General features: G+C 41.3%; 1 protein-coding gene across 10 annotated transcripts in view; it reads right to left on the reverse strand.

The window, feature by feature from the left end:
- The window catches only part of runx1t1 (RUNX1 partner transcriptional co-repressor 1), a 117,834-nt gene that overhangs the window by 15,919 nt on the left and 74,803 nt on the right, over positions 1-27,112 (reverse strand). For 6 of the 10 annotated variants that reach the window (XM_048595515.1, XM_048595517.1, XM_048595509.1 and 3 more), the window contains exons 10-11: positions 22,592-22,785; positions 432-573 (exon numbers count right to left, since the gene is read on the reverse strand). In XM_048595515.1, the coding sequence (XP_048451472.1) occupies positions 432-573; positions 22,592-22,785 (336 nt within the window). Of the gene's footprint in view, positions 574-22,591; positions 22,786-27,112 lie in introns of all 10 variants that reach the window. The other 4 variants (XM_048595518.1, XM_048595512.1, XM_048595519.1 and 1 more) reach the window with 3 other exon arrangements.

Consider the following 27,112-nt stretch of genomic DNA (forward strand, 5'->3'; position numbering starts at 1 on the left):
GGTCTGCTGTTTGATAAAGCATCTGTTTATGAGGTTACCTAGTTTTAATCCGAGCTACTGGAAAAATAACAAGGGAAGAGGTCAAATCTACTTTTGCAATGCTCTCTGCCTTCTCTGCAGTTTTACAAACAAGGAAAAAGGTGAACAAATAACATCTTTGTTTTTTCATAGTAAGTAAGCATGACCCGTTATTGGCCTTCGTAACTCACTACTACTCCCAGATTATTTTCTCCTTCGATAGTGTAAGTCTTTTTGTTTCTTCCTTTTCATCATCTTGTGACTGAACAATTTGTGTTGTTAGCGGGGGGTTGTTTCTATGGTTGATGGAGTGGCAGGGGTGGTTGACCTGGAGGTGGTTGCTGGTGGTGTCCCCACAGGGCTTCCTGCCTCACTGCCGGGTGTTACAGATGAGCTGGCTGTGGCTGCCTCACCTTGTTGCTGAGCTTGAAGGGTTTGTCCACACACATGATGGTGCTTTTCCCAGTCCTTATGCTGGCAAAATGAACCACAGTATCGTGCTGTATTGCAACCGCTGCAGGTTTCGCTGGCCTTGCGTCCACAGTTCCAACAACTCTGTGGAGGGAAGAAACAAGACAACATAAGTACAACATTAGAAGCGACTGAAAGTCTACCGGAAAACCCAATACGCTGTACAAAGCAGAAAGATTCACAAACGTACTATGAACCAGGAAAGCTGTACATAGCAGAAAAGCTCATGTTTATTTGCCGATCAGTATCTTGGGTGGTTATAGCTCACATAAATAGCACACGTCTCTTGTAGAAATAAGGAACGGCTTCTGATGTACAAAGCTGTCACCACGACTGTATTATGATAGAGGCTGTGCTCGAAGAAGTGCCCAGTTCCAAAGCACTGTGGGAAACTGTCATCTCAGGATAAAGTTAATTACATGTCAAAATAAGTAGTCTAAGCAAGCTCCTATAAATAGTATGCTAAATAGCTACTGGATTCTTTTCACTGTTTTTGTAATGATGGACAGCTCAATGGTGTCTTGCGGTTTACCGTGAAGATGGAACATTAATCGGCACTGCAAATAGTATTAGAACTGCATAGATGCTGTAAATTAGAAGTGTGGTTGTGGAATTCTTATACTTAAAAGAGTGCTATTCAATTCTGAAAGAACAGTGCCAAAGAATTATTATACAGTTATTTGATCAGTTGGCTAATCACAAAATCTCTGTTCACAGGTAGTTAAATACTTTTAACATTGCTGACTAATTTTGTAAGGGAAGCTATTCATTTTAGACACAGCCTGTGCACACGCTCTGAAAATGGAATGATGATGGCAGTCTATAACTGAGTGAATACTTAAATTAATTGCCACCATATCAGTTTCTGTCAGATTAAACGCAGATGTATGGTAAAACCATTAACACAGGAACAAGCAATTATTGTAACCCTTTAAATACCTTCTCCACATCATAACTACTCAAAGGGCGGAAATGCTGAAATCTTATTTTTTTATTTTAAATAAATGTCTGCTTCTCCCAAGGCCAGAATCAGATTTGATCCTCCTCCTTCCCCTTCTCACTCAGAGATTGTGTTCGGGGTGATCAAGCTGATTCAAATTAAATAAGAGATGTTTAAGCATCTCTCCTCTGTTCCTTTGCCACAGAACAACCAGTCAGGATAGTAAATATTTGAAAGCAAACAACTTACACTTGTAGAATTTCATTCAAGCTGCTTAGCATAGATCAAAATTGGTAGAGTGGATGCAAATTTTCATGTCAACTTGGTTTCAAAATAAAGAATCAGCAAAATTCATCCTGACAGATGTTGGTCGTGAATCAGCGACAGATTATATGGTAACACAGTTAGGGCTTGAACAATGGCTTCTTTATCAAACTTTTCTAAGACCATGTAAAAAGACATTTACTTAAAAATGGACACAAATACATCTTTCACACTACAACACAGAAACATTTTCACACTGGTAATGGTACTTGATCACTTTGTCCTGGAAAATAGTGAGCAACCTTGTAAAATTGAGGCTGTGGTGTTGGATGGTATGGGAAACATCAGTAACTCCATTGAATCATGGCACACTTCATTTTCAGATGGGTCTATAAATGGACAATGTTGCTTTTATTAGTAAATCATGGACTTATCTTAAATTGCAGGAACACAATTGCTATTTCCAATTTTAAAAAAAACAAGCACTTACCTATAAGGTTTTTTTATTGTGTTTTCTAATTTACATGCTAAATTTTGGTGAGATGTGTATATGGGTACCTGCTCAACCACTTCACATCCCCTAGCTTCTCAATACTAAGAGAGATCACAATATATCTGCCACTGATCCGACTTTACGAATGTATATATGTTTGAACTCCATCTGCAATAGGTTTGTGCATTGACTTGATCAATGTCACCTCCCATTTTCAAACTGACTTTTAATTATGGTTTAAAACCACAAAGAGACTAATACTAAACAATTTGAACTCTCAATACAAATTGTGCCTCTACCTACTGCAGGTGGACTGCAGCAGTTTAAGGCGGCATCTCACCATTACCTTCTCAAGGTAACTAGGGATGGACAATAAATGCTGGCTCTGCCAGTGTCGCCCATGTTACAAGTGAATTAAAAAAGAATAGCAGGCACCCTCTGAATGATATGGTCAGCAAGACAGCTCATGAAAAACGGGCGTACTGCCATCATCTGCCTAATCAAACCTTTTAAAGATCCAAACCCACTGCAGTTGTAAACAAGCTAAGCTAAGCCCCGAGCCCTGAATATACGAATATGATTCCATATTCCCAGCCAGTAGGTCATGCCTTCCTGTATCAATCATGTCACACCAAGAGCTTGTACCATGGATATTTCTCTTCAACATGGTTCAAGTCTCATACGAGATGCAAGCTTCTTCGATATTTCAGACATTCATTCTTTTCTTATCAGATCCTCAAATAAATGGGTTAGTAAAGACAAAAGAACAAAATGTGTACTTATAGAGTGTCATTCCCATTCTCAAGGCATGCAAAGGCACTCCAATGAAAATGATACCTTTTGAAATGTATTTAGGATTATAACCTACTAGATAAATGCTTTCATATGGAGTCCGGGCATACACATTCTCAAAGAGTTTTATTTCAACCAACCACGCCCTACAACATCTCCACCACATAATACAGCCACCTCCTGGATAACTCTCCTTTACATCCAGCATGGGTGAGACTCGAACCCAGGCATTCTGGCCGAGAGGTAGGGTTACTGTCACTGTGCCACAAGAGTCGTATACTTTCGAATAGATATTTTTAAATAACCTGCTCAGATGACATACTTCTGGTGCAGGTGGGACTTGAACCCAGGCCTTCTTGTTCCAAGATAGGGACACTACCACTACGTCATAACAGCCATGTACTTTTTACTAGATATTCTCTAATTGTTAGAGATGTTTTAACACACCTCTCGAGCAGGTGGGACATAACCCTAGGCCTCTTTGTGCATAACACTTGTTTGTCTTGTCACCTTTAATTCCAAGGCACCTGGCATTCTTTTAACAGAATTAGATATCAGCACTCACAAAATTAAGTAAACTAATCAGTTTAACTGTCTTTGCTGGTGTTTTTTCAATAATAGACATCAGCCAAAATGTTGGAGAATTCATTTGGGCATCCACTTGGAAAGGTAGATAACACTTAGGTTTAACATATCATCTGAGGGAATGCATTCTAGTTACGCAATGCATACTCAGAATAATAATGTGATCTCAAGTCCTAATGTGAACTTAAACTTATCACTTTCTGACTCTCAGGAAAGAGAGGCACAACCAAGTTTAAACTTTACAGTTTACAGAAATGTTTACTCTAAGGAGGAGCTAATCAGTGAAGGTAAGACCTCTGCCCTCCTATAATCAAGGCTCCATCATTGGCATAGATCCACCTTACAGCCTGGCCCTAAATCTTATACTTGTGCCAAAGTAAACCCTTTCACAGTGTATCTAAGATCGCTGAAGCATGAAGAGCAGCAATTTTATTTGATACAAGTTTAAACAGCACTGGGACTTGACTATCACAGAAAATTGATGGGAAAGGGCAATGCAATAGAAAAGCTATATTTTAATGAAAGGCTTGATGACATTACTGTGACAGGGTCAGATTTGAGCTCTAGACCTTCTTACCAAGTGGCAACAGCTTTACACTGAACACAACTTTGAAGGTCATCATTCTCATTTTATCCACTTCTACAAAACCAGTGATTCTACAGTGCTATTTGCTGTACAATGCTTTGTGCTCAGTTGTAGCAACTTCATTTTTAATTCAGAAAACATTGCTTCAATAGATATGGTAAGATTTGAACCCATATTCTTGTAATAGGAATACTGGTTGAGGTGCAGTCACTTGGATGGGAGTTTAAACAAACAACTCATTTACCTTCTGAGGTAGATGAGAGAACAGAGGAATTTTGGTCACATTTATTTGATTATCTTAGTGCTTGTGGGAACCTATACTTTTACCTATTAGTGTGATGCCTTTCTGCAGTCACACCATGCTGGGATATCCTTGCTACGGCATAGCAATGTGAATGCTATATAGCACATTTCTGTAAATTTATAGATTACCTCACACATGTACACAACATAGAGGGATGAAGAGTAGGCTGTCTGAGTCACTGTTGTGTATACTCTATGCCAAAGAATAATATTTCACTTAGGGTCTGTTTAGCTCAATCAACAAAATGGTTAGTGTGTTTAATCAGAATAATGCCAACAGTGGGAGTTTGATTTCTGTTTCAGCAAAAAAAAAAAATAGAAATAAGCAATTTGGTCCATGTACATGTACCAGCTCTATAAATGAGCAGTTGTGTTTAGTCCGAATCCTCACTTTTTTCTGTTTATTCCTCATCTGAGAAGTATCATACCAACTCCCTTTAAAATAACTCAAGGAATCAGCTTTAAATTGGGCAAAATCTGCAAAAAGGAAAAACAGAATGAACTGCAAGTGAATAGTTCCAGCGGATTTAATAAAATATCTAATTTGAATAATTCTTCCTACATTAAAACCATCTTGAAACATCTGGGCAGTATATATTTCCTTGCATAATTCATTCACAGGATGTGGATATTGCTGGCTAGGTCAGCATTTATTCCAGGAACCAGTTTGCATGATCCTTTCAAGAAGAGCATTCAAATCCCTGACAACTCACTGAAAGAAAATTCTCATGTCCTCTTAGATTATTTTTCATTATTTTGAATCCATAATTTTTGTCTATTAATCCACTCACCACTCATCTACTCTATCAAAACCTATTTGTATCTGCCTTGAGAAGGTAGTGGTGAGCTGTCTCCTGGAACCACTGCAGTCTGTGTGGCGTAGGCACATAAACAGCGCCGCTAGGTAGGGAGTTCCAGGATTCTAATCCAGTGACAATGAAGGAGCAGCATTTTAGTTCCAAGTCAGGATGCTTGGATGGTGTTGAGCTTCTTGTATGTTGTTGCAGCTGCACCCATCCAGGAAAGTGGAGAGTATCCCATCACACTCCTGACTTGGTGCCTTGCAGGTGGAGAACAAGCACTGGGGAGGCAGAAGGTGGGTCACTGGCTGCAGAACTCACAGGCCCTGATGTGCTCTTGCAGCAATAGTATTTATATGGATAGTCTAGTTAAGTTTCTCACCAACTGTAAGCCTCAAGGTATTGATATTGGGGTGTCAGTGATGGTAATGCCACTGAGGGACAATGGTGGATTTTCTTGTGTTGGAGATACTCATTGCCTAGCATTTGTGTGGTGTGAATGTGATTATCAATTATCAGAACAAGCCTGAATGCTGATGATGTCTTGCTGCACCTGGATATAAACTGCTCCAGCTTCAGGAGTCATGAATAGTGGCCTTGAACACTGAGCAATCATCAATCAACATCTTCACCCTCTCAACAAGGTCATATTATCCTTTTCATTCCTTACAAGGCTGCAGCTGGTGACAATCCCAGTTTCACTAGACATCAATGGGCAGCACAGTGGCTCAGTGGTTAGCACTGCTGCCTCACAGTGCCAGAGACCTGGGGTTGATTCGATCCTTGGGCAACTGTGTTTGGAATTTGTATGTTTTCCCTGTGTCTGCGTGGATTCTTCCAGGTGCTCCGGTTTCCTCCCACAGTCCAAAGATGTGCAGGTTAGGTGGATTGGCCATGTTAAATTGACCGATCGTGTCCAGGAATGTGTAGGTCGAGTGGATTAGCCATAGGAAATGTAGTGCTACGGGAATGCTCTTTGGAGGATCAGTGTGGACTCGATGGGCCAAATGGTCTGCTTTCACACTGTAGGGGTTCAATGATTCTAAACCATAGTGTGCTATGGTTGTAGACATGCCAAGATTCATTCAGGAACCTTGAAAGACAGCAGATCAGAAATTACCACAAAGTAGCAGCAGAGGTGAAAAATATTCAACTCGCTTTCCCAGACTGTTCTCACGGTTGTTAAGGTTCTCAAGACGGGAAAAACGATGTTCATCCAAAATCAGATTACATAAATGTCATTGTTTCTTCACTGAAAGTGCCACTGTGAGAATCACCCTCCAATGTAAATGGAGCAATTTATTTTGCAGCAGAAATCCTAGTGCATTATAGAACTATTTCTATTTGAAGCACCTCTGGAACAAATGCATTAATCACTTAAAAGCAGGAACAGGCATATCCTGAATTAGATTTCAGAGTCTGTGACTCAACGGTCTACATCCTTTGCCTTCTCTTTGAAGAGCTGTGTAGTACTTGTGCTGATATTGGATAGAATATGTTCACGTCTTAGTTTTTGTTTTGAACATCATTGGAGTAGCATCATTCTAAGAGAATGGTGGCTGTTTAATCAAAGTCTCACAGGAACTTGATGTTGTACAGAAGAGATAATCTATTTGCTACCGAATACCCAACCTCTGTCTTGTGCTTACAGCCATAGTATTGATACAGAATTTGTATTGCTATTAAAGGCCTGTTTTGACGCTGGTCATTAATGATGGTCCTGTTTGTACTGATGATGGGAGAGTTAGCAATGGTGGTGCCTTTGAAAGTTGGGGGAAATGATTCGGCTTTCTCTGGTTTAAGATATAACTGGACTAAGTAAAGGAAAAATGAGGTTCAGCTGCAACATCTCAAACACCAAACATTGGAACATTCCTAAAAGAGACGGGACTCGATTCTGTAAACCAGTGTCCAAAACTGTCTTCTATACTTTTGTTATGGACAGGTGGGGGTATGGGATGGTGTCTTCTCATATGCCACTCCCCTCCATTCTTTAAATACACCTATGCAATCCCCACTACAAACACAGCCAATAAGCCATTAGCAGGTCTTTGAAATGAAGCTAAAATTGTCATTATAGACAGAGACATTAAAAATATAGTTTGAAATCGGAGTTTAAAACCTCTTAAAAACTGTCCATCAGCCACAGCCATTCATTCTATCAATGCCAGAAGTTTTCATTCGCTTCATACCTTTAAAGCTTGTGGCAACACTAAAAAGGCATTGAAAAACCACAAAGAAAGATGAACTCATTGCAACATAACACAGCTGTCAATCAAACAAAGCTTGCAAGCCCCTCTGCAGCTTTGTCAATACTGTGTGTCCTGAACTTGGAGTTCAGCCAAGCATTTAGGTTACCCCCTGGAAAAACAGATCTATGGCCATCTGTTCTGCCTGCATTTATTGACAGTTGCCAGTTAGCCTCTCTATAAATACTTTGCTGAGCTGCTAGAATGACCAATGTACTCACCACTTGAGTGGGAGTTGTGGAGTTAGATCACCACCAAGCAAGGGCAGGAGTGTGTGTAAACTGTATATTAATAATGCTGTCCAGTGCCAGCAAAGACTGCTACAAATGGCAATGGAGCAGGCATCACAGAATTGGATCCTGCCTACCGTCTTTTACAGTCCACCTGCCTCTGTCTGGATCAAAACAGAGGTTGTGAAAATCTGGCTTCATGTCCACTGAGCTCAATGGTCAAAGTTCCCACGTAGAATGATAATATAGGTGAGGCACCAGAGGGCTTTTGATACCATAAACACTACCATATTACAAAAGTCAGCAACTTTAGGAACATACTGAACTCACTCAAAAGAAAGAGGGTCTGGAAAAGCTTGTTAGGTTCATTCATTGCAGGGAGATGCACTCATTTTAACTTGTAAGCTGGAACTCCTTGGCAATATAGCTTTCCCTTGGAAATGGATGAAAATTTACCTAATTTACCTAAGGTTTGCGACCTTCATGATAGAATTGCATTCGGTTGCATTTTAGCTGATGGCTACAATCTTTGAAAGCTACTAACTTTAGCGATTGATAGAGAACGGTCCTAGGGAAGCAGCTGCTCCCTATTTAATTTTTGTTAAACTGTACACTTAGAAAGCCACAACTGCTAAAGTTGAAAATGGACAAAAGTCCAACTGTGTCTGTCTTTCAGAGACTCCATGCCAATTTGTAAAATGTAAGCAAATGTTACAGGGTGCCTAGACTTACTGGCATGGGCTGGATTTTCACTATTATCCAAGGCATACTTGAGTTGATCATTGTGGGACTATCAAAACATTACAATGGATTTCTCAAGGCCACCAACTTCTCCATTATCTTCCAAAAGCATTTCACAGCTGACTGTGTTCAAGTCTTGGTCAGGTCAGTGTTCTGTTGTGCTGGAGAATTTTAACCAAAAATGATGTATATATGAACCATTGACTTTTTCCTGAACCCACCACAATTCTTTGGCAGCAGATCCTGCTCAACATGTTGCACTAAGTGTTCCAGAACAATTCTGGTGAAGATTTTGCTGGCAATGGAGAGGAATGACATTCCCGCCAGTTTGTTCTAAATTTGGCAAGCTTATCTCTGCTCTTCAGGTGAACAATGCAGGCATCTTTGTACACTTGTGGGATGTTTCCTTACTTCTACATAGACTGAAAGATTTCAGTGATGATCTTGACCCAGCTCGGGTGGCAACAGCTTTTAGAGCTTTGACAATAAGCGTTTGACTATGTTCATTATTTCTAACAGTGTGGGAGGGTTAACAAAGAATAGGTACGTGCTAGCCTAACCTTCTTCAACATATCAAACAGCATGATGCTGATAAATACCATGCTAACATCAAAACAGCAGATATTAACTGCATGGGAAGGTGTTGCATCTTAGAATCCCAAGGTAAAGGGCAAGATCTCTAACAGCATACCTCACGATTGTCTGTTTGCCGATGACTGTGCATTAGCGGTTGGTTCAGAGCTGGACATCCATGTAGCAAGGACCTGTTCTCCAAAGCATACAAATACTTGGGCTTTCAATCAATGCAAAGAAAACAGAAGTAATGTTCCTGCCTGCTCTAGCAAAGCCTAAGACCAGAAGTGGTCAATAGTGACAATTATACTTAGTTTGGCAGCACATGCAATTGGCTGTTTTGGAAATCACTGCTGTATATGGACCTCAGCCATCTGGACACTGAATACACAAATCAGCGGGAGCACTGCATACAAATTAGTAGCAGAAGTGGACCATTTAGCCCCTTGAGCCTGGTCCACCATTCAAGATTATGGCTGATCTCTGTTTCAAATTCCACATTTCACCTACACCAATAACTCTTGATTCCCCTGTCTGTCAAGATTCTATCCACTTCTCTCTTTATTATTAAATGACACTCTTTCACTGCTTTCTGAGGCAGAGCATTCCTAAGAGCTGAAATTTACATTATTTTGGCAAAGTGCAAGTTGCATTGAATGTTTTGGATGGTTTGCACTATATCTTATCAAACTCATCTTGTTAACTTGCTACCCTCTCCCCATCCAATTCTAACCCCATTCTGGGGGCAACACACTATGACTGGGAGATCATCGAATTGACTGGCACACATGCCATCTTTAAAAGGCTGTTGTACACCTGAACAAACACTGTCAGCCTGTAGGAGCCCAGCCATTTCCTGGCATTTACCCCAGACATGAAACCAAGGAAAATTTGGTGCTCTGCTTTGCAGGCAGAGTCCTGGTGGTCCTGCTGGATGGGGTGGTGTAGAGCTGGGATATCTTCTTCCCCCAGGATCAGGAGAAGAGGCCTCAGCACTGGATCAAGCAAGCCTGGGCTAAGGGTGCCACCCAGCTCATTGCAGTCACAGCCGCCTGGAGGAATGACCTTTCTGATGAAGGGTCTAGGCCCGAAACGTCAGCCTTCCTGCTCCTATGATGCTGCTTGGCCTGCTGTGTTCATCCAGCTCTACACCTTGTTATCTCTGGAGGAATGCCCAGCAGTTTGGGAATAAGGTCAATTCTGTACTCTGTCAGGAAAATTGCCTCCACCTTCTCTCCAAATACCTCACACTCACTTTAACCCAACTCCCACCAAGTCTCAAGCTGTATCACTCACCCACTCTCAACTTCTGGTTCCCTCAGTCAAGTCATTTATATAGAACATGAATAACTGGGGCCCAAACCCCATGCCACTGCCTGCCACACATATATTCCAATTCTCTGTTTCCTGTCTGTTAACCAATCTTTGATCCACGCCAATAATTTATCTCCTCCCTCCTGTGCTTTAACTTTAACCACTAATCTTTTGAGGGACCCTTTCAAATGCCTTCTAAAAATCCAAATATACTCCTTCCACTAGTTCTTCCTTACCTTTTGTACGAGTTTAACATCCTTGAAAAACTCTAGTAGATTTGTGAAGCATGATTTGTCTTTCACTAACCCATTTGGCTTGGTCCAATCCCACTAACGTTTTCCAAATGTTCTGTTATCACATCTTGACACTTCCTGCACTACCAATGCAAGGCTAACTGGTCTGTAATTCTGTTTTCTTTTCTTCTCCACACAACACATCCTGCCAATCAGACAAAGATCATTTATGTGCACTGTTCTTGCCAGCCATGGTAATAATTTATCCCTTACACTGGGAGCGTTTATTTTCTGCAATGATCTCTGAGCTGCAATCTTATCAAATACCTTCTTGAAATCCAAACGTAGCATGTCCAGAAGCTTCCCTTTATCCACAGTGCATGTTTTTTTTATTTTTCATTTGAGGGATGTGGGCGTTGCTGGCTGGCCAGCATTTATTGCCCATCCCTAGTTGTCCTTGAGAAGGTGGTGGTGAGCTGCCTTTTTGAACCACTGCAGTCCTCCTGCTGTGGGTTGACCCACAATACAATTAGGGAGGGAATTCCAGGACTGACCCAGAAACAGTGAAGGAACGGCGATATATTTCCAAGTCAGGATGGTGAGTGACTTGGAGGGGAACTTGGAGGTAGTGGTGTTCCCATACAGCTGATGCCCTTGTCCTTCTAGATGGAAGTGGCTGTGGGTTTGGAAGATACTGTCTGTGGATCTTTGGTGAATTTCTGCAGTGCATCTTGTAGATAGTACACACTGCTTCTACTGAGTGTCGGTGGTGGAGGGAGTGAATGCTTGTGGATATAGTGCCAATCAAGCGGGCTGGTTTGTCCTGGATGGTGTCAAGCTTCTTGAGTGTTGTCGGGGCTGCACTCATCCAGGCGAGTGGGGAGTATTCCATCAGACTCCTGACTTGTGCCTTGTAGATGGTGGACAGACTTTGAGGAGTCAGGAGGTGAGTTACTTGCTGCAGTATTCCCAGCTTCTGGCCTGCTCTTGTAGGCATGTTATTCTGTCAAATAATGTCAATAAATTGTTACTTATGATTTCCCTTTGATGCAGCCATTCTAACTCTTCCGATTATTTGAGCTTTTCGGCACAAATCATCGCGAATGAATATGATTTGGTAGCCATTACGGAGACATGGTTACAGGATGGTCACGACTGGGAGTTAAATATCCAAAGGGTACCAGACTATTCGGAAGGACAGACAGGAAGGTAAGGGAGGTGGTGTAGCTCTGATATTCAAGGACGACATCAGGGCGGTGCTGAGAGATGATATAGGTTCTATGGAAAATGAGGTTGAATCTATTTGGGTGGAAATTAGAAATTCTAAGAGGAAAAAGTCACTGATAGGTGTAGTCTATAGGCCACCAAATAATAACATTTATTTGGGGCGGGCAATAAACAAAGAAATAACAAAGAAATGCCTGTTAAAATGGTACGGCAATTATCATGGGGGATTTTAATCTACATGTAGATTGGTTGAACCAGCTCGGTCAGGGTAGCCTTGAGGAGGAATTCGTTGAGTATATCCGTGATAGTTTTCTTGAACAGTATGTAATGGAACCGACGAGGGAGCAAGCTATCCTAGATCTGGTCCTGTGTAATGAGACAGGAATAATTAATGACCTCATAGTTAGGGATCCTCTTAGAAGGAGTGATCACAGTATGGTTGAATTTAGAATACAGATGGAGAGTGTGAAGATAAAATCCAATACCCAGGGTCCTATGCTTGAACAAGGGGAACTACAATAGAATGAGGGAGGACTTGGCTAAAGTAAACTGGATACAAAGATTTTATGGTGGGACAGTTGACGAGCAGTGGAGGACTTTCAAAGCAATTTTTCAAAGTGCTCAGCAAAAGTATATTCCAGTGAAAAGGAAGGACTGTAAGAAAAGGGGTAATGTGCCATGGGTGTCGAAAGAAATAAGGGAGGCGATCAAATTGAAAGAGAAGGCATACAAAGTGGCCAAAAAAGCATGAAACTAGAAGATTGGGAAAACTTTAAAGGTCAACAGAAAGCCACAAAAAGAGCTATAAAGAAAAGAAAGATAGAACATGAGAAAAAACTAGCACAGAATATAAAGACAGATAGCAAAAGTTTCTATAAATATATAAAACGAAAAACAGTGGCTAAAGTAAACGTTGGCCCTTTAGAGGATGAGAAGGGGAATTTAGTTATGGGATGTGATGAAATGGCCGAGGCATTGAACAGGTATTTTGTATCGGTCTTCACAGTGGAGGACACTAATAACATGCCAGTAATTGACAAAGAGACGAAGGTAGGTGAGGACCTGAAAACCATCATTATTACAGAAGAGCTAGGTTGGGCAAGCTAATGGAGCTAAGGATTGATAAGTCTCCTGGCCCTGATGGAATGCATCCCAGGGTACTAAAAGAGATGGAGGGAGAAATAGCAGGTGCACTGGCGGTAATTTTCCAAAATTCGCTGGACTCTGGGGCAGTCCCAGCAGATTGGAAAACAGCAAATGTGATGCCACTGTTTAAAAAGGGAAGTAGACAAAAGATGGGGAATTATAGACCGGTTAGCTTAACCTCTGTAGTGGGGAAGATGCTCGAGTCTATTATCAAGGAAGAAATAGCAAGGCATCTTGATAGAAATTGTCCCATTGGGCAGACCAGCATGGGTTCATGGAGGGCAGGTCATGCTTGACAAATCTTTTGGAATTCTATGAAGACATTACGAGCAAGGTGGACAATGGGGACCCAGTGGATGTGGTGTACCTAGATTTCCAAAAGGCCTTCGACAAGGTGCCGCACAAGAGGCTACTGCATAAGATAAGGATGCATGGCGTTAAGGGTAAAGTATTAGCATGGATAGAGGATTGGTTGACTAACAGGAAGCAAAATGTGGGGATAAGTGAGTGCTATACTAGCTGGCAGTCAGTGACTAGTGGTGTGCCTCAGGGATCGGTGTTGGGACTGCAATTATTTATAATTTATATAGATGATTTGGAGTTGGGGACCACGTGTAGGGTGTCAAAGTTTGCAGATGACACTAAGATGAGTGGCAGAGCAAAGTGTGCAGCGGATTGTGAAACTTTGCAGAGGAACATAGATACATTGAGTGAGTGGGCAAAGGTCTGGCAGATGGAATACAACGTAAATAAATGTGAAGTCATACATTTTGGTAGGAGTAATAGTAAAAAGGATTATTACTTGAATGGTAAAAAGTTGCAGCATGCTGCTATGCAGAGGGACCTGGGTGTCCTTGTGCATGAATCACAGAAGGTAGGTCTGCAGGTACAACAAGTAATTAGGAAGGCAAATGGAATTTTGTCCTTCATTGCTAAAGGGATTGAGATTAAAAGCAGAGAGGTTATGTTGCAGCTGTACAAGGTGCTGGTGAGGCCACACCTGGAGTACTGTGTGCAGTTTTGGTCTCCTTACTTGAGAAAGGATGTACTGGCACTGGAGGGGGTGCAAAGGAGGTTCACTAGGTTGATTCCAGAGTTGAGGGGGTTGGTTTATGAGGAGAGACTGAGTAGATTGGGATTATATTCATTGGAATTCAGAAGATTGAGGGGGGGGATCTTTTAGAAACATACAAAATTATGAAGGGAATAGATAAGATAGAAGTAAAGAGGATGTTTCCACTGGCAGGTGAAGCTAGGACAAGAGGGCATAGCCTCAAGATTAGAGGGAGCAGATTTAGGACTGAATTGAGAAGGAACTTCTTCACCCAGAGGGTTGTTAATCTATGGAATTCCTTGCCCAGTGAAGTAGTTGACGCTACTTCAGTAAACATTTTTAAAGATAAGGTAGATTTTTTTTGAACAATAAAGGAATTAAGGGATACGGGGAACGTGGGTAAGTGGGTCTGAGTCCACAAAAAGATCAGCCATGATCTTATTGAATGGCGGAGCAGGCTCGAAGGGCTGGACGGCCTACTCCTAGTTCTTATGTAACTTACGTAACTGCACAGATGCAATCTCTTTACTAATGAATTCTAACACAGATGATAAGGAAATAAGGGAAACAAGTGGGGATGTTTTAGACTGCATAGATGTTACCATCGAGGAGGTATTTGCAGCCTTAGATCGCATTAAGGTGGATAAAACCCCTGGGCCTGATTAAGTCCATCCTTGGACATTGTGGGAGGTTAGGGAAGAAATTGCAGACGCCTTTGCAGCGATTTTGCTTTATCTTAACTGACTGGTGAAGTCTGGAAGACTGGAGGGTGGCTAATGTTATTCCATTGTTTAAGAAAGGTAGCAAAGATGAGCCAGAGAAGTACAGGCCAGTGAGCCTGACATCAGTGGTAGACAAGTTATTGAAGAGGATATTGAGAGACAGGATCAACCAACATTTGAATAGTCAAGCTGTAGAGCTGGATGAACACAACAGGCCAAGCAGCATCAGAGGAGCAGGAAGACTGACGTTTCGGGCCTAGACCCTTCTTCAGAAATGGGGGAGGGGAAGGGGGTTCTGAAATAAATAGGGAGAGAGGGGGAGGCGGATAGAAGATGGATAGAGGAGACAGACAAATCAAAGAGGCGGGGTGGAGCCAGTAAAGGTGAGTGTAGGTGGGGAGGTAGGGAGGAGATAGGTCAGTCCAGGGAGGACGGACAGGTCAAGGGGGCGGGATGAGGTTAGTAGGTAGGAGATGGGGGTGGGGCTTGAGGTGGGAAGAGGGGATAGGTGGGAGGAAGGACAGGTTAGGGAGGCGGGGACGAGCTAGGCTGGTTTTGGGATGCGGTAGGGGGAGGGGAGATTTTGAAGCTTGTGAAGTCCACATTGATACCATTGGGCTGCAGGGTTCCCAAGCAGAATGAGTTGCTGTTCCTGTAACCTTCGGGTAGCATTGTTGTGGCACTGCAGGAGGCCCAGGATGGACATGTCGTCTGCGGAATGGGAGGGGGAGTTGAAATGGTTCGCGACAGGGAGGTGTAGTTGTTTAGTGAGAACTGAGCGTAGGTGTTCTGCAAAGTGGTCCCCAAGCCTCCGCTTGGTTTCCCCGATGTAGAGGAGGCCACAACGGGAACAGCGGATGCAGTATACCACATTAGCAGATGTGCAGGTGAACATCTGCTTGATGTGGAAAGTCTTCTTGGGTCCTGGGATGGGGGTGAGGGGGGAGGTGTACGGGCGGGCTTGTCCGCTCCACACTCCCCTCCAGCCCCACCTCACCCGGCACTTTTCCCTGCAACCGCAGGAAGTGCTACACCTGCCCCTACACCGGTCTGTCTCCTCTCCACCTATCTTCTCCTCTATCCATCTTCTATCCGCCTCCCCCTCTCTCCCTATTTATTTCAGAACCCCCTTCCCCTCCCCCATTTCTGAAGAAGGGTCTAGGCCTGAAACATCAGCCTTCCTGCTCCTCTGATGCTGCTTGGCCTGCTGTGTTCATCCAGCTCTACACCTTGTTATCTCAGATTCTCCAGTATCTGCAGTTCCTACTATATTTGAATAGTCAAAGTCTGATTAGAGATAGTCAGCATGGATTTGTGTGCGGAAAGTGACGTCTGACACATCTTTTAGAGTTTTTCAAAGAGATAACCAAGAGGATAAATAAGGGTCGGGCAGCGGACGTTGTCTATATGGACTTTAGTGAGGCCTTTGACAAGGTCCCACACGGCAGGCTAGAAGTGAAGGTTAGGTTGCATGGGATCCAGGGAGAGCGAGCGAATTGGATTTAAAATTAGCTTGATGGTAGGAAGCAGCTGGTGATGGTTGAAGGTTGTTTCTCGGACTGGAGGTGTGCCACAGGGGTCAGTGCTGGGATCTTTGTTATTTGTTATTTACATAAACGATCCGGATGTGAACGTACAAGGCATGATTAGTAAGCTTGTGGACGGTAAAAACCTCAGGAGGTATCGTTGATACCGGGGAAGATTATCAAAAATTACAGAGCGATCTTGATCAGATGGGGAACTGTGCCGAGGACTGGCAAATGCAATTCAATACAGAGAAGTGTGAGATGTTGTACTTTGTATAAGTCCTATCTTGGTTCGACTTTCCATTAATGGTAAGGTCCGGGCGAGTGCCGTGGAACAGAGGGACCTAGGAGTACAAGTACTTAGTTCATTGAAAGCGGTGTCACGGGTAGACAGGGTGGTGATGAAGATATTTAGCACGCTGGCCTTCATTGGTCAAAGCACTGAGTATAGGAATTGGGACGTTATGTTACAGATGTATAAGTCATTGGCGAGGCCGTACTTGGAGTACTGTGTACAGTTTTAGTCACCCTGTTACAGGAAAGACATAGTTAAACTGGAAAGTGTGCAAAGAAGATTTATGAGGATGTTGCCAGATCTAGGAGGCCTGAGTTATAGGGAGAGGTTGGCTAGGATAGGACTTTATTCCTTGGAACGTAGGAGAATGAGGGGTGACTTTATTGAGGTGTATAAAATCATGAGGGGCATAGATAGGATGAACACTTATAATCTTCTTCCCAGGAGTGGGGAATTGAAAACTAGAGGGCATAGCTTTAAGAAAAGAGGGGATAGATTTAAGGAGGACCTGAGGGACAACTTCTTCATGCAATGGGCTGCCAGAGAAAGTGGTTGAGGCAGGTACAATAGCAACATTTAAAAAAATATTTGGGTAGGTACATGGATGGGAAAGGTTTAGAGGGATATGGACCAAATGCGACTATTAACATCTTTCCGAGGACAGATGTCAAACAAAGGTCCTACAGTTTCGTGGCTCCTTTTCTTCTTGAATGGGGTGTTTATATTTTCCAGTCCAATGGAAACTTGAAATGGAAACACCTCTTCCCCTTCTTACATTCTCTGACCCCAATTTCCCATGTCATTATTCTCCTGTCTTGTCTTGTCTCTACTCTTTGACATAGAGCACTCTCCTAGCTTTCTACATTGACGAAGAGACACAATGCAAGGATTGTCTAACTGAGTGAATTGGAAAATTCTGAACATCAGAATGGGACTAAAGAGGAGGAAGTCTGTCTATATGACAATCTGATACAGGAGCAGAACTAGACCAGTCAGCCTGAATAGCCTCTGCTATTAAGAGATCATGGCTGATCTAATAACCCTCAACTCAATTTTCCTGCCTTTTCCCTATAACCCATAATTCCCCTACTGATGTAAAAATCAGTCTATGACCCAGCCTCGATAACATTTTGCAGTAAAGAATTCCACATATTCATTAGCCTCAGAGACAAAACTCCTCCTTGTCTTTGTATTAAATATGTGACCCTTATTCTGAGATTATGTTCTCTCATCCCAGACTCTCAAGGGGACACATCTATCCTGTCAAGTCCTGTAAGGATTTTGTATGTTTCAATAAGGTCACCCGTCATTCTTCTAAATTCCATTGAATACAGGCCCAACCTACAGAATCTCTCCTCATCAGACAGACCCTCAATACCTTGTGAACCTTCTCTGGACTACGTCCAATACCACAATATCTTTCCTTACATAAGGGGTCCAAATCTGTTACTGTATTCCAGCCTGTGGGCTAACTAGTGCCTTGTATAGTTTTCGCAATGTCTCCCTACTTTTATACTCCACTCTCTTTGAAATAAAGGCCAACATTCAATTTGCCTTCCCCGTTACCAGTTGAATTTGGATGCTAGGTTTTTGTGATTGATGGATGAAGGGCTTCCAAACCCACTGTTCTGTAGCTTTCTGCAGTTTTTCTCCATTTAAATAATATTCTGCTCCTCTACTGTTCCTGCCAAAATGTTTAACCTCACATTTCCTACATTATATTTCATCTCTCAAGATACTTCCCACTTGTTTAACCTGCCTCTATCCTTCTGCAGACTTGTTACGCATCCTCACCACTTGCCTTCCCACCAATTTTGTGTCAATTCTACCACGTGAAAGTCTATAGGGCAATGGTCCTTCCTTTCCTGCTCCATACATGGGACACCCGGACTGTGTTTCACTGTCATCTCAAGAAGTGCAACCACTTTCACTTGAGTTATCAATGGAAGCTGCTGAAGATCAGATGGCAGAACAAAATACCTGACAGCAAGGTGTACATGCAAGCTGGCACAACACAGCGAGATAGTCACAACTAAGCTGGTCTTGTCACATAACTACAATGCCTGACACTCTCATACCAAAGCAAATCTTGAATAGTGACCTTGATTCCAGGGTGCATTCTCATGGTGGTCGACTGAAGAGCTACAAAGGCACTCTGAATGTTTTGCTCATTAGTTTAGTATTGACTTAACATTCCGCGAAAAGCTCAACCAGGATTGTTGCATCTGGCACAATCAATAAAGTTGATGGGCCTTCTGCAAAAGCAATTACATATCAAAGGCAGAGAGAAATTGCAAGAGGAGGAAATCCCAAGACAACAACTCGCCCAAAAGACAATCATTTGTGCTAGCCTATTATAATGGAACAGACCATTCCAGGGGTTGCTACGTTAGGTGGTTCCAAATTATTAGTTACATTCAATATTGCCTAGAAACATAAAAATAGGAGCAAAATTAGGCCATTCAACCCAGTGAGCCTGCTCCACCATTCATGATAATCATGGTTGATCATTAAGCTCAATACCTTAATCCTGCCCTCCCCCCATATCCCTCGATTCCTTGATCCCTTTAGCCACAACAGCTGTATCTACCTCCTTCTTGAAAATATTCAATGTTTTGGCCTTGACTACCTTCCACTGTAGTGAATTCTACAGGCTCACCACTCTCTGGGTGAAGAAATGTTCTACCTTGTAACCTTAGGCTGTGACTCCTGGCCCTGCACTCCCCCTGTCACTGGGAACATCCTTCCTGTGTCTAACCTGTTTAGTCCTGTTAGAATTTTATAGGTTTCTCTGAGATCTCCCCACCCATTCATTCTTCTAAACTCCAGTGGATACAATACTAACTGCCTCAATCTCTTCTCAAACAGCAGTCCTACCATTCCAGGAATCAATTTGATAAACTTTTGCTGCCGAGAAAGAGTGGGGCTTATTTAGTCACTGAGAACAGTTCGAACTGAGAACTTTAGACAATGGTATAGAGTTAGTCAGAGAAGAAAGTTGTCACAAACGAAAGTTAACGTTTCGGGTCCGGTGACCCTTCCTCGGGACAGTTCTGAGAAAGGGTCACCAGACCAGAAACATTAACTCTGATTTTTTTCTTCACAGATGCTGCTAGACCTGCTCAGCTTTTCCAGCAACTTCTGTTTTTGTTCCTGATTTACAGCATCTGCAGTTCTTTTGGTTTTCAAGAAAATGTTGTCATGTTTGGGCTATTTGCCAGTCAGATACTTAGGAGCAACAAGACAGCCTCCACCCCAAAGAGATGCTGCTGTTAGGGAGAAGTTCAGGATGCCAGGAGGTACATTTAAATGTTGGAGCTAGGTTTCAGAAACTATGGGAGTTCAGAAGAAGCCAACAATAATTTAGTATGGCTGAGAGCAATGGTGACGATAGCTCACAAACAGAATTTGCATTGTGCAGTAAGATCAGAGTTCAGAGAAACAAAGGGGCAGAATCAGCTGGGTGAAGACAGCTGTCTGTCTTTGGACAAACTGAAATTATGACTGGAAGTGGGTACTGGAATTTTGTTCCGAGGATCCAGGGCAGCTCAGTTTGATCAGGAGGTTGCTTTGATGGAAAATAGTTGAGGCAGTTCATAGCAGTTTTGAAGTAGTTCCAAAGAAGAAATTGAAATCCCTTGTTAAAGTTTAAAGAGATATGGGGACCCACATGTAATCAACACCTGAGGGCTACAACTGCTATTTGATGTGCTCTGTGCCATTTTCACAAAGCCGTATATCTTTTACTTGTATTTACTTCAGGTTAAGTCAAATTAGATGTAAGAATACAAAGTTGTACATATAATAGATTGTAACACTGTTCAAATCTTAGATTGTAAAGTTTGTTGATTTTGTTCAAACCTATGGAGACTTATGGCTTTATTCTCATAATAAATAATTGGAATCAAACATTTTGCTTACTTGTAAATAAAAAGTTACAATGCCCTGGCTAGATCATAATATCAATTTGGCAGTCTGGGCTGGATCACAACACTAACCAATTGGCAGTAAAACCTCTTACTCCCCTTTGTAGTCACCCATAGGCTCCCTATGAACAACAACATGTTCATCTTTCAGGGTGAAGATGACAAAAAACCTGCAATCCAATGAAATGTTCTGTCCTTTCTTTTTCAGATGTTGATGGGGTATATTAAAAGCAAAATCTGTTTTGATTTCAGATTCCCAGATTATTTTTCTTCTTCAGTGCTCGAACTAGGTTAAACGCTCTGTCTGTGCAGACACTAAACAGTATACAGTGAGGGAAATGATCTCAACCTCCTAAAATTTAGCCTACTGTAATGATTCAAAACATCTCTAACATTTGGTTTTAATTTATCTGATTCCACAATCATTTTGACATGTAAACATTGCGTAAATACAGAGTTGGAGTAATTGCTGCAAGATGCATAAAGCACCAATTTTCTTCCCTCCTGCATTTAATCTGCTGATATTTTAAGGTCTTCTGCTTAAGAATCATATGCTACATATTAAACGCTAATGTAAAGATGATAACTATTCTCCAGTCACTACAAGAAGCCTTCATTAGCATTCCAGAGTCACAACTCTAATTGTTAATTTTCACTAAGCACCTAATGACCCTGCACTGTCTATAACATCTATTGGGCACCCTGCTGTTGCTGATGGCTGGCTTTTCAACTTCTTAGCTTCAAAACACTTACTAACAGGGATTTTAGCAGTGGTTATCAACATTTTAATTTTAAATAGAAGCTTCTCAATTGAATTTGCCATTTTGCACGACTTATGCTATCGGCAACTTTGGGGAAGATAATTCCATATTTTATGCCACTAATCCCCAACACTCCAGGTTTCTAGTGAATACAGTAAACCACAGCAGAACATTTTCATTGAAAATCAAATTCAAATCAATGTTCTCCACCTTCAACTATAAAGTTAAATAAAATTTAATTGAAACTTGGCAATATAAATCCTACACATTTCTGGTCACTTTTCAATGCAAATAAGGAAAAGAAAAGAAAAGGTGATATATAGGCTCTCACTCATCTCTGTAGTCTCATTCCTTTCCTTTTTTCAAAAATAATCAGCCCATAAACATAATTATTTAACATAATAATAATAATTCAAAATACAATAAAAGGAGCCATAAACAATCTTGCTTACTTGCAAAATTTTAGGCCATTATTAACTGAATCAGTTAAAAAAAAATTAAAAGCTGAAGCCAAAAATAATGACTAGGGAATTCAAAAGTTTGGTACTTTGCAATAAGTCTTTGGGAGTAAAAATGATTATCAAGGGTAGTAATAACCTGCCTCAAAGTGAATGGCAGCCTGGTTGACACTACACCCTGTCTTAAATTAGCTGAGTTGGATTTGGAAAATACATTAAGACATATGACTGTACACACATTTTGTTATTCATCGATGTCAAGCAATGTCACTTTTGCCGCTTTCAATAATTTTGATTTGTTGTGACTTTATCAGGATCATCATCATCACAAATGCTTTGGTTAGGCTGGGCTTCCTTCCCTAACTCTCATAAACTGAACTTCTACAATGATGTACTGGATCAACTAGCATAGTAAGTCTTATTGTGCAGCTTTGAACATGTGGGACTGCCAACAAGAAGAAAGCACAAGGTGGCTGTATTTCAGAGGATCACATTCAGAAGTCAAAACAGGAAAAGCAAAACATGGGCCTGAATCTCCCATCTGCTGAATGGAAGTCTGCCTACTATCTGTAACATCCACTGCTCTGACACTTAAGAGAAGGCCCTAGGCTGGGTTTTAAACTCATGCTGTTGCCCATTCTTATGTTGTTGGCCGTGGTTGTGGTAGTCATCAATTCCATTCTGAAGAAAAGCAACTAATAGGATGACAGTATATTCAGGTACTGTCCTAGTTTTGAACCCTTCTCTCACACTCGCACTGTTTTTGATTGAAGTTTGTTGAAACAAAAAAGCGGTTTATTTTTGGGTGTTTTCCCACGTACCCAGGAGCAGCTTCACAATTAAATTTGATTTCTCAAACAAGAATTGGAAGTAACGGGAGATTCTACCTCACTGGAATCCTCCTGCTGGTTGATAATTGCAAGTGCATCTTCAGCAGCTTGCCTTTTCGCATCTGCCACAGTGCGCTCCATTTTGGCTCTCTCTGTAGCAATCATGTCATGGGCCTTCCTCTCTGCTTCAGACACAGCTTTCTGCAACTCCGACATTGCCTGGCGCTTCACTTCATTCACAGCCTCTTCTGTACAAAATAAAACACAAAATGCCTAATAAGTTCACACATTCTGTCCAATCCAGTTTTCCCCAAAATAAACAGGGAGTCACTCAAAAAATACCTTTCATTAAAAATTAACTGGCGTAATTATCAAAAAGATAGCACACTCCTCCACAATTACTTTTGTCTATTAGCTTTTATAAGTGAGGAAATTATAAGTGACAATGATTAATGTAATATTTAATAAGAACTAATTATTAGCTGGTATATTGCACAAATTAACACCCTATTAGAACTGATTATGCCATGTTTTATGGAAGTGTTTCACTATCTGCTTAATATATTTTTTCATGCTATTTTGTTGACTTAGGAATAAAGCACTGTGTGAAAATTATTTGATCATAAGTATATACATTCCCTTGTGCAGGAGATATGGAAATATAACAATATATGCAATAAAAAATTCTCTAGATTATCATTAACCTGCCAGTGCTGATAGCACCATACTGTCACTTTGTTAAGGAATGTTTGGTAAATTGCTTTTATATTATTTATTAAAATGCAACTTTAAAAAAAAACTTAAAAAAGACCAGATGCAATACATACTCACACTTAACATTAGCCTAGGTTTGGGTCTGTTTCATACTCAGAGCGCATATCATATGGAAATATTACTTTGATATACACTTCAATTAGAAAAGAAGGCAATACGCATACCTGTCTACCCTGAAAAATGGGCTTAAAACCCATGTGATCTTTTGCATATAAAGTAGACCATTTTAAAAATACAGATTAATTCTGCACATACATGTGTAGTGTATTTTAAAAGAAAATCACCTTCCAACCTCTGTCAATTTTAATGCAAATATTCAAGGTGATTTCAAATTCTCACTCAATGGCAAAACAGAAAAACAATTTTGCTTACGATCAGAACTGTAGCTTGACTAATTGTCTATGCAAATCAGGCAATTTATATTAAAATTATGCATTTCCATTCGAGCCTCACTGGCACATGGGATCAGTAAAGAGATTTGGTGGGATGTCAGTAATGTGCTTGAATAATTCCTGCAAATTACAAATAAGCATTCAACTCTTCTTCAAAACATCAGAACTACAATTCTATACACAGACAAACCTTATGCTACAATGTGTTTATTTTTAAAAAGTCGGCACATCAACATAAATTTAAAATATACCACTTGGACCTTTTTAGTATTCAGCACCTTACAAAATTAAAGAAAAAAAAATCAATCCAACATCCAATTTTTGTTAGAGACAGACACATTAATTGTCAAACTTAAAAAACAAAATTGTTCATCTTTTCAGAAATGGCAAGATGAATAAAATAAATGTGAAATGGTCTGGTTATACAGGAATCTGGACCTCACTGTACATGAAAAATGTACAACGAAAAAGGGCATCCTAACAGCAAAATTACCTGCAATTACAGAATAACGACAGTGTAAATATTTTTAGAATGAAAATAACCAGGTTTAGAGTTTTGCTTTTTAGAATTTTCTTGACTTCTGTTTCTCCAAATCCTGCTGTAGTAATTCATTCACGCACTGGGAGCCCTCCTATATCTTATCCATAATGTGCATTCTTTGCAAGTGTTAATAAGCTGTTCAAAATAGTGATCAGCTAACCTACTAGAGACCGCCGATTGAACCTGGGACGTTCCTGATCTCTATCAACTTAGTAGCATGCCAGATGGCGACAATACTCAATGAGCCACCAGAGAAATGCAAACGTAGGCTATCTTGCAATAAATTAAATATGCAGTGCACGACAATTATCTTTCTTTGTCTGAAAAAAGTAGCATCAAAAGCCTTGTGCAGAAGAACGCTGAAACAATAGATGACGAGGGGCACTTCAAGCCATAAAAGCTCAGTTAGAAATAACAGACAGGCTATGATGGAGTTCCAGACAACTATATTTGACAAAAATTAAGTTGATCAGTACAATGAAAATGAGTTCGTTCATTCAGTAAAACAGGTAACACTGCACCCAATTATGTATCTGCGCAGAACAAAACAGGAGGTGTAGAAGCAGATTCCATCTTGTCTACTGATATAGTTGATGACATCAATTTGTTAGTGTACATTGTGTCCTGTTGTGGACTATTTTCCTAAGCTCCCTGTGGGCCAACTTCATTGCCCAGAATCCAGGATGTTATTTACCAGAAGGCATATAGCAGGGGGTTTCCAAAACCCCTAGTAATTTAAAGTGTAATCCCATCCTGTGGTGGGCTGGCATTGGACAAAAAAAAAAGCTCATGACAGTAAAGAAAGCTGCAGGGGCAGTAATTATTAGCTATGTGATTATCAATCACAGTTGTTGGACATTCTTTCCACTGTGATGTCTCAGATGGGAGAGAACAGCTACCACTGTGTGGGATGCACTGCCCACTGACAACACAGTGCTTATATTATCTATGTTCCCCAGATTTGAGACCATTTACGGGTTGATGGTGACAAATCTTATGACAAAATCTAGCTGCTGCTCTCTCTCATGTGAAGCGAAGTATTTGTGGCCTGTGCAGAGATGAAATGAGCATTTGTTCCAGTAGTTATGAACTTGAATCACTCCATTGTTGTCACAATCCTTTCATGTAGATTTACACCATGCGATTGACATTTCTGATTTCAGGCTTAATAGTAATCATCTGTGTTGTATGAAAAGGTTAGTACCTGAAAGGGTGAACTAATACCATCGATAAGCCCATCAGGACTGTTCAGGGGAAAAGCTAAGCAATGCCCTAATGCATTCTCCAAGAGTTGTGTAGCATGTCCTAAACAGTGCTTCAGATTCTTTTTGATTTTAACAGTACGTGGCTAAGGTAGTAATGTGCATTAAACACTTTAATGTGTGATATCTCACAAGAGACAGTCACTGTGTTAGATAATACGTGGTAAATCTTTACTGTTCAATCAAGTTCGAATCTACCTTCTGCTGAGTACATGGTGTGGGCATCCTTCCACACTCATCATCAGAAACTAGAATAATAAGAAGAAAGATTGGTTCCAGCAAATACACCCATGATATGTTGGCAGTGCAGGCAACCAACATTACACCAATCTGTATCACTACTGAGCTCTGCCAATATTAAACTTAAGGTACTTCAGTCCCTCTGATGTGTGCAAGTACATTTCCACCCTTGCTATTGTAGCGAAACTGCTCTTGTTAAAGTTACAAATATGATTATGATAAAAGTAAAGATCCATCCTGACTTTTGGGACAGCATGGTGGGTCAGTGATTAGCACTGGTCCCTCACAGTGACTGTCTGTGTGGAGTTTGCACATTCTCCCCGTGTCTGCGTGGGTTTCCTCTGGGTGCTCCGGTTTCCTCCCACAGTCCAAAGATGTGTAGCTGAGGTGGGTCGGCCATGCTAAATTGCCCCATAGTGTCCAGGGATGTGCAGGCCAGGTGGATTAGCTATGGGGAATACAGGGTTACAGGGATAGGGTAGGGGATGGATCTGAGTGGGATGCTCTTTGGAGGGCTGGTGCAGACTCGATGGGCTGAATGGCCCGGTCCCACATATGTACGGATTCTATGCTTATCTGTCTTAACCTTTCTGCAGCCTTTGAAAAGGTTTGTTACACCATCAGCCTTCAATGGACATTCACTTGGGTGGGACTGCACTCTTGTGGTTCCAACCTTATCGAATTGCAGCTGCAGAATCACTTGCAATTGTTTCTCTTCCTGCTTCCATCTGTTACTTTCGACGCTCCTAGGGATGTACCTTAGCCCTTCCCATCTATAAGCTGCCCTTTGGTGACAGTCAGAGCTGTATTTTTCAAGCGTATATTGATGCCATCGACCTTTCTAGCCTCCTCCACAGTTGCTAACTTATCAAACTCCTCCTCTGACATCCAGTACAAATTGAGCAAAAGTTTTATCTGACTTAAAACTGGGAAGACTGAAGTCATTGACTCTGTTCCCTGCTACATTCCCCAGGCTGAACAGGACAGTTTGCAACCTTCATGTGTTATTTGACCCTGAGGTGCGCTTCCCATAATATACTCACACCATCACGAAAGGCAGCTATTTCCACCTCAGTGATATTGTTCAAATTTGCTCTGGATCAGCTCAGCTGCTGCTGAAACTCTCATCTATGCTTTTTTTCAACTCTAACCTTGACTAATCCAAAGGAGTCCTGTGTGGCCTCCCACATTTTACCCTCAAATAAGATCATCCAAAACTCTGCTGCCTGTGACCTTACTTACACCAAGTCCCATTTGCCCAACAGCATGCTTTTAATTCTGGCTTCCTGGAGCAAGCCCATTTTTAATTGCTCCAAAACTGGTCGCTGCACCTTTAACTACTGAACTATAAGCTCTGAAATTCCCT

This window comes from Rhincodon typus, chromosome 4 (assembly GCF_021869965.1).
Source record: "Rhincodon typus isolate 14 chromosome 4, sRhiTyp1.1, whole genome shotgun sequence".
In the NCBI taxonomy this organism is placed as follows: domain Eukaryota; kingdom Metazoa; phylum Chordata; class Chondrichthyes; order Orectolobiformes; family Rhincodontidae; genus Rhincodon; species Rhincodon typus.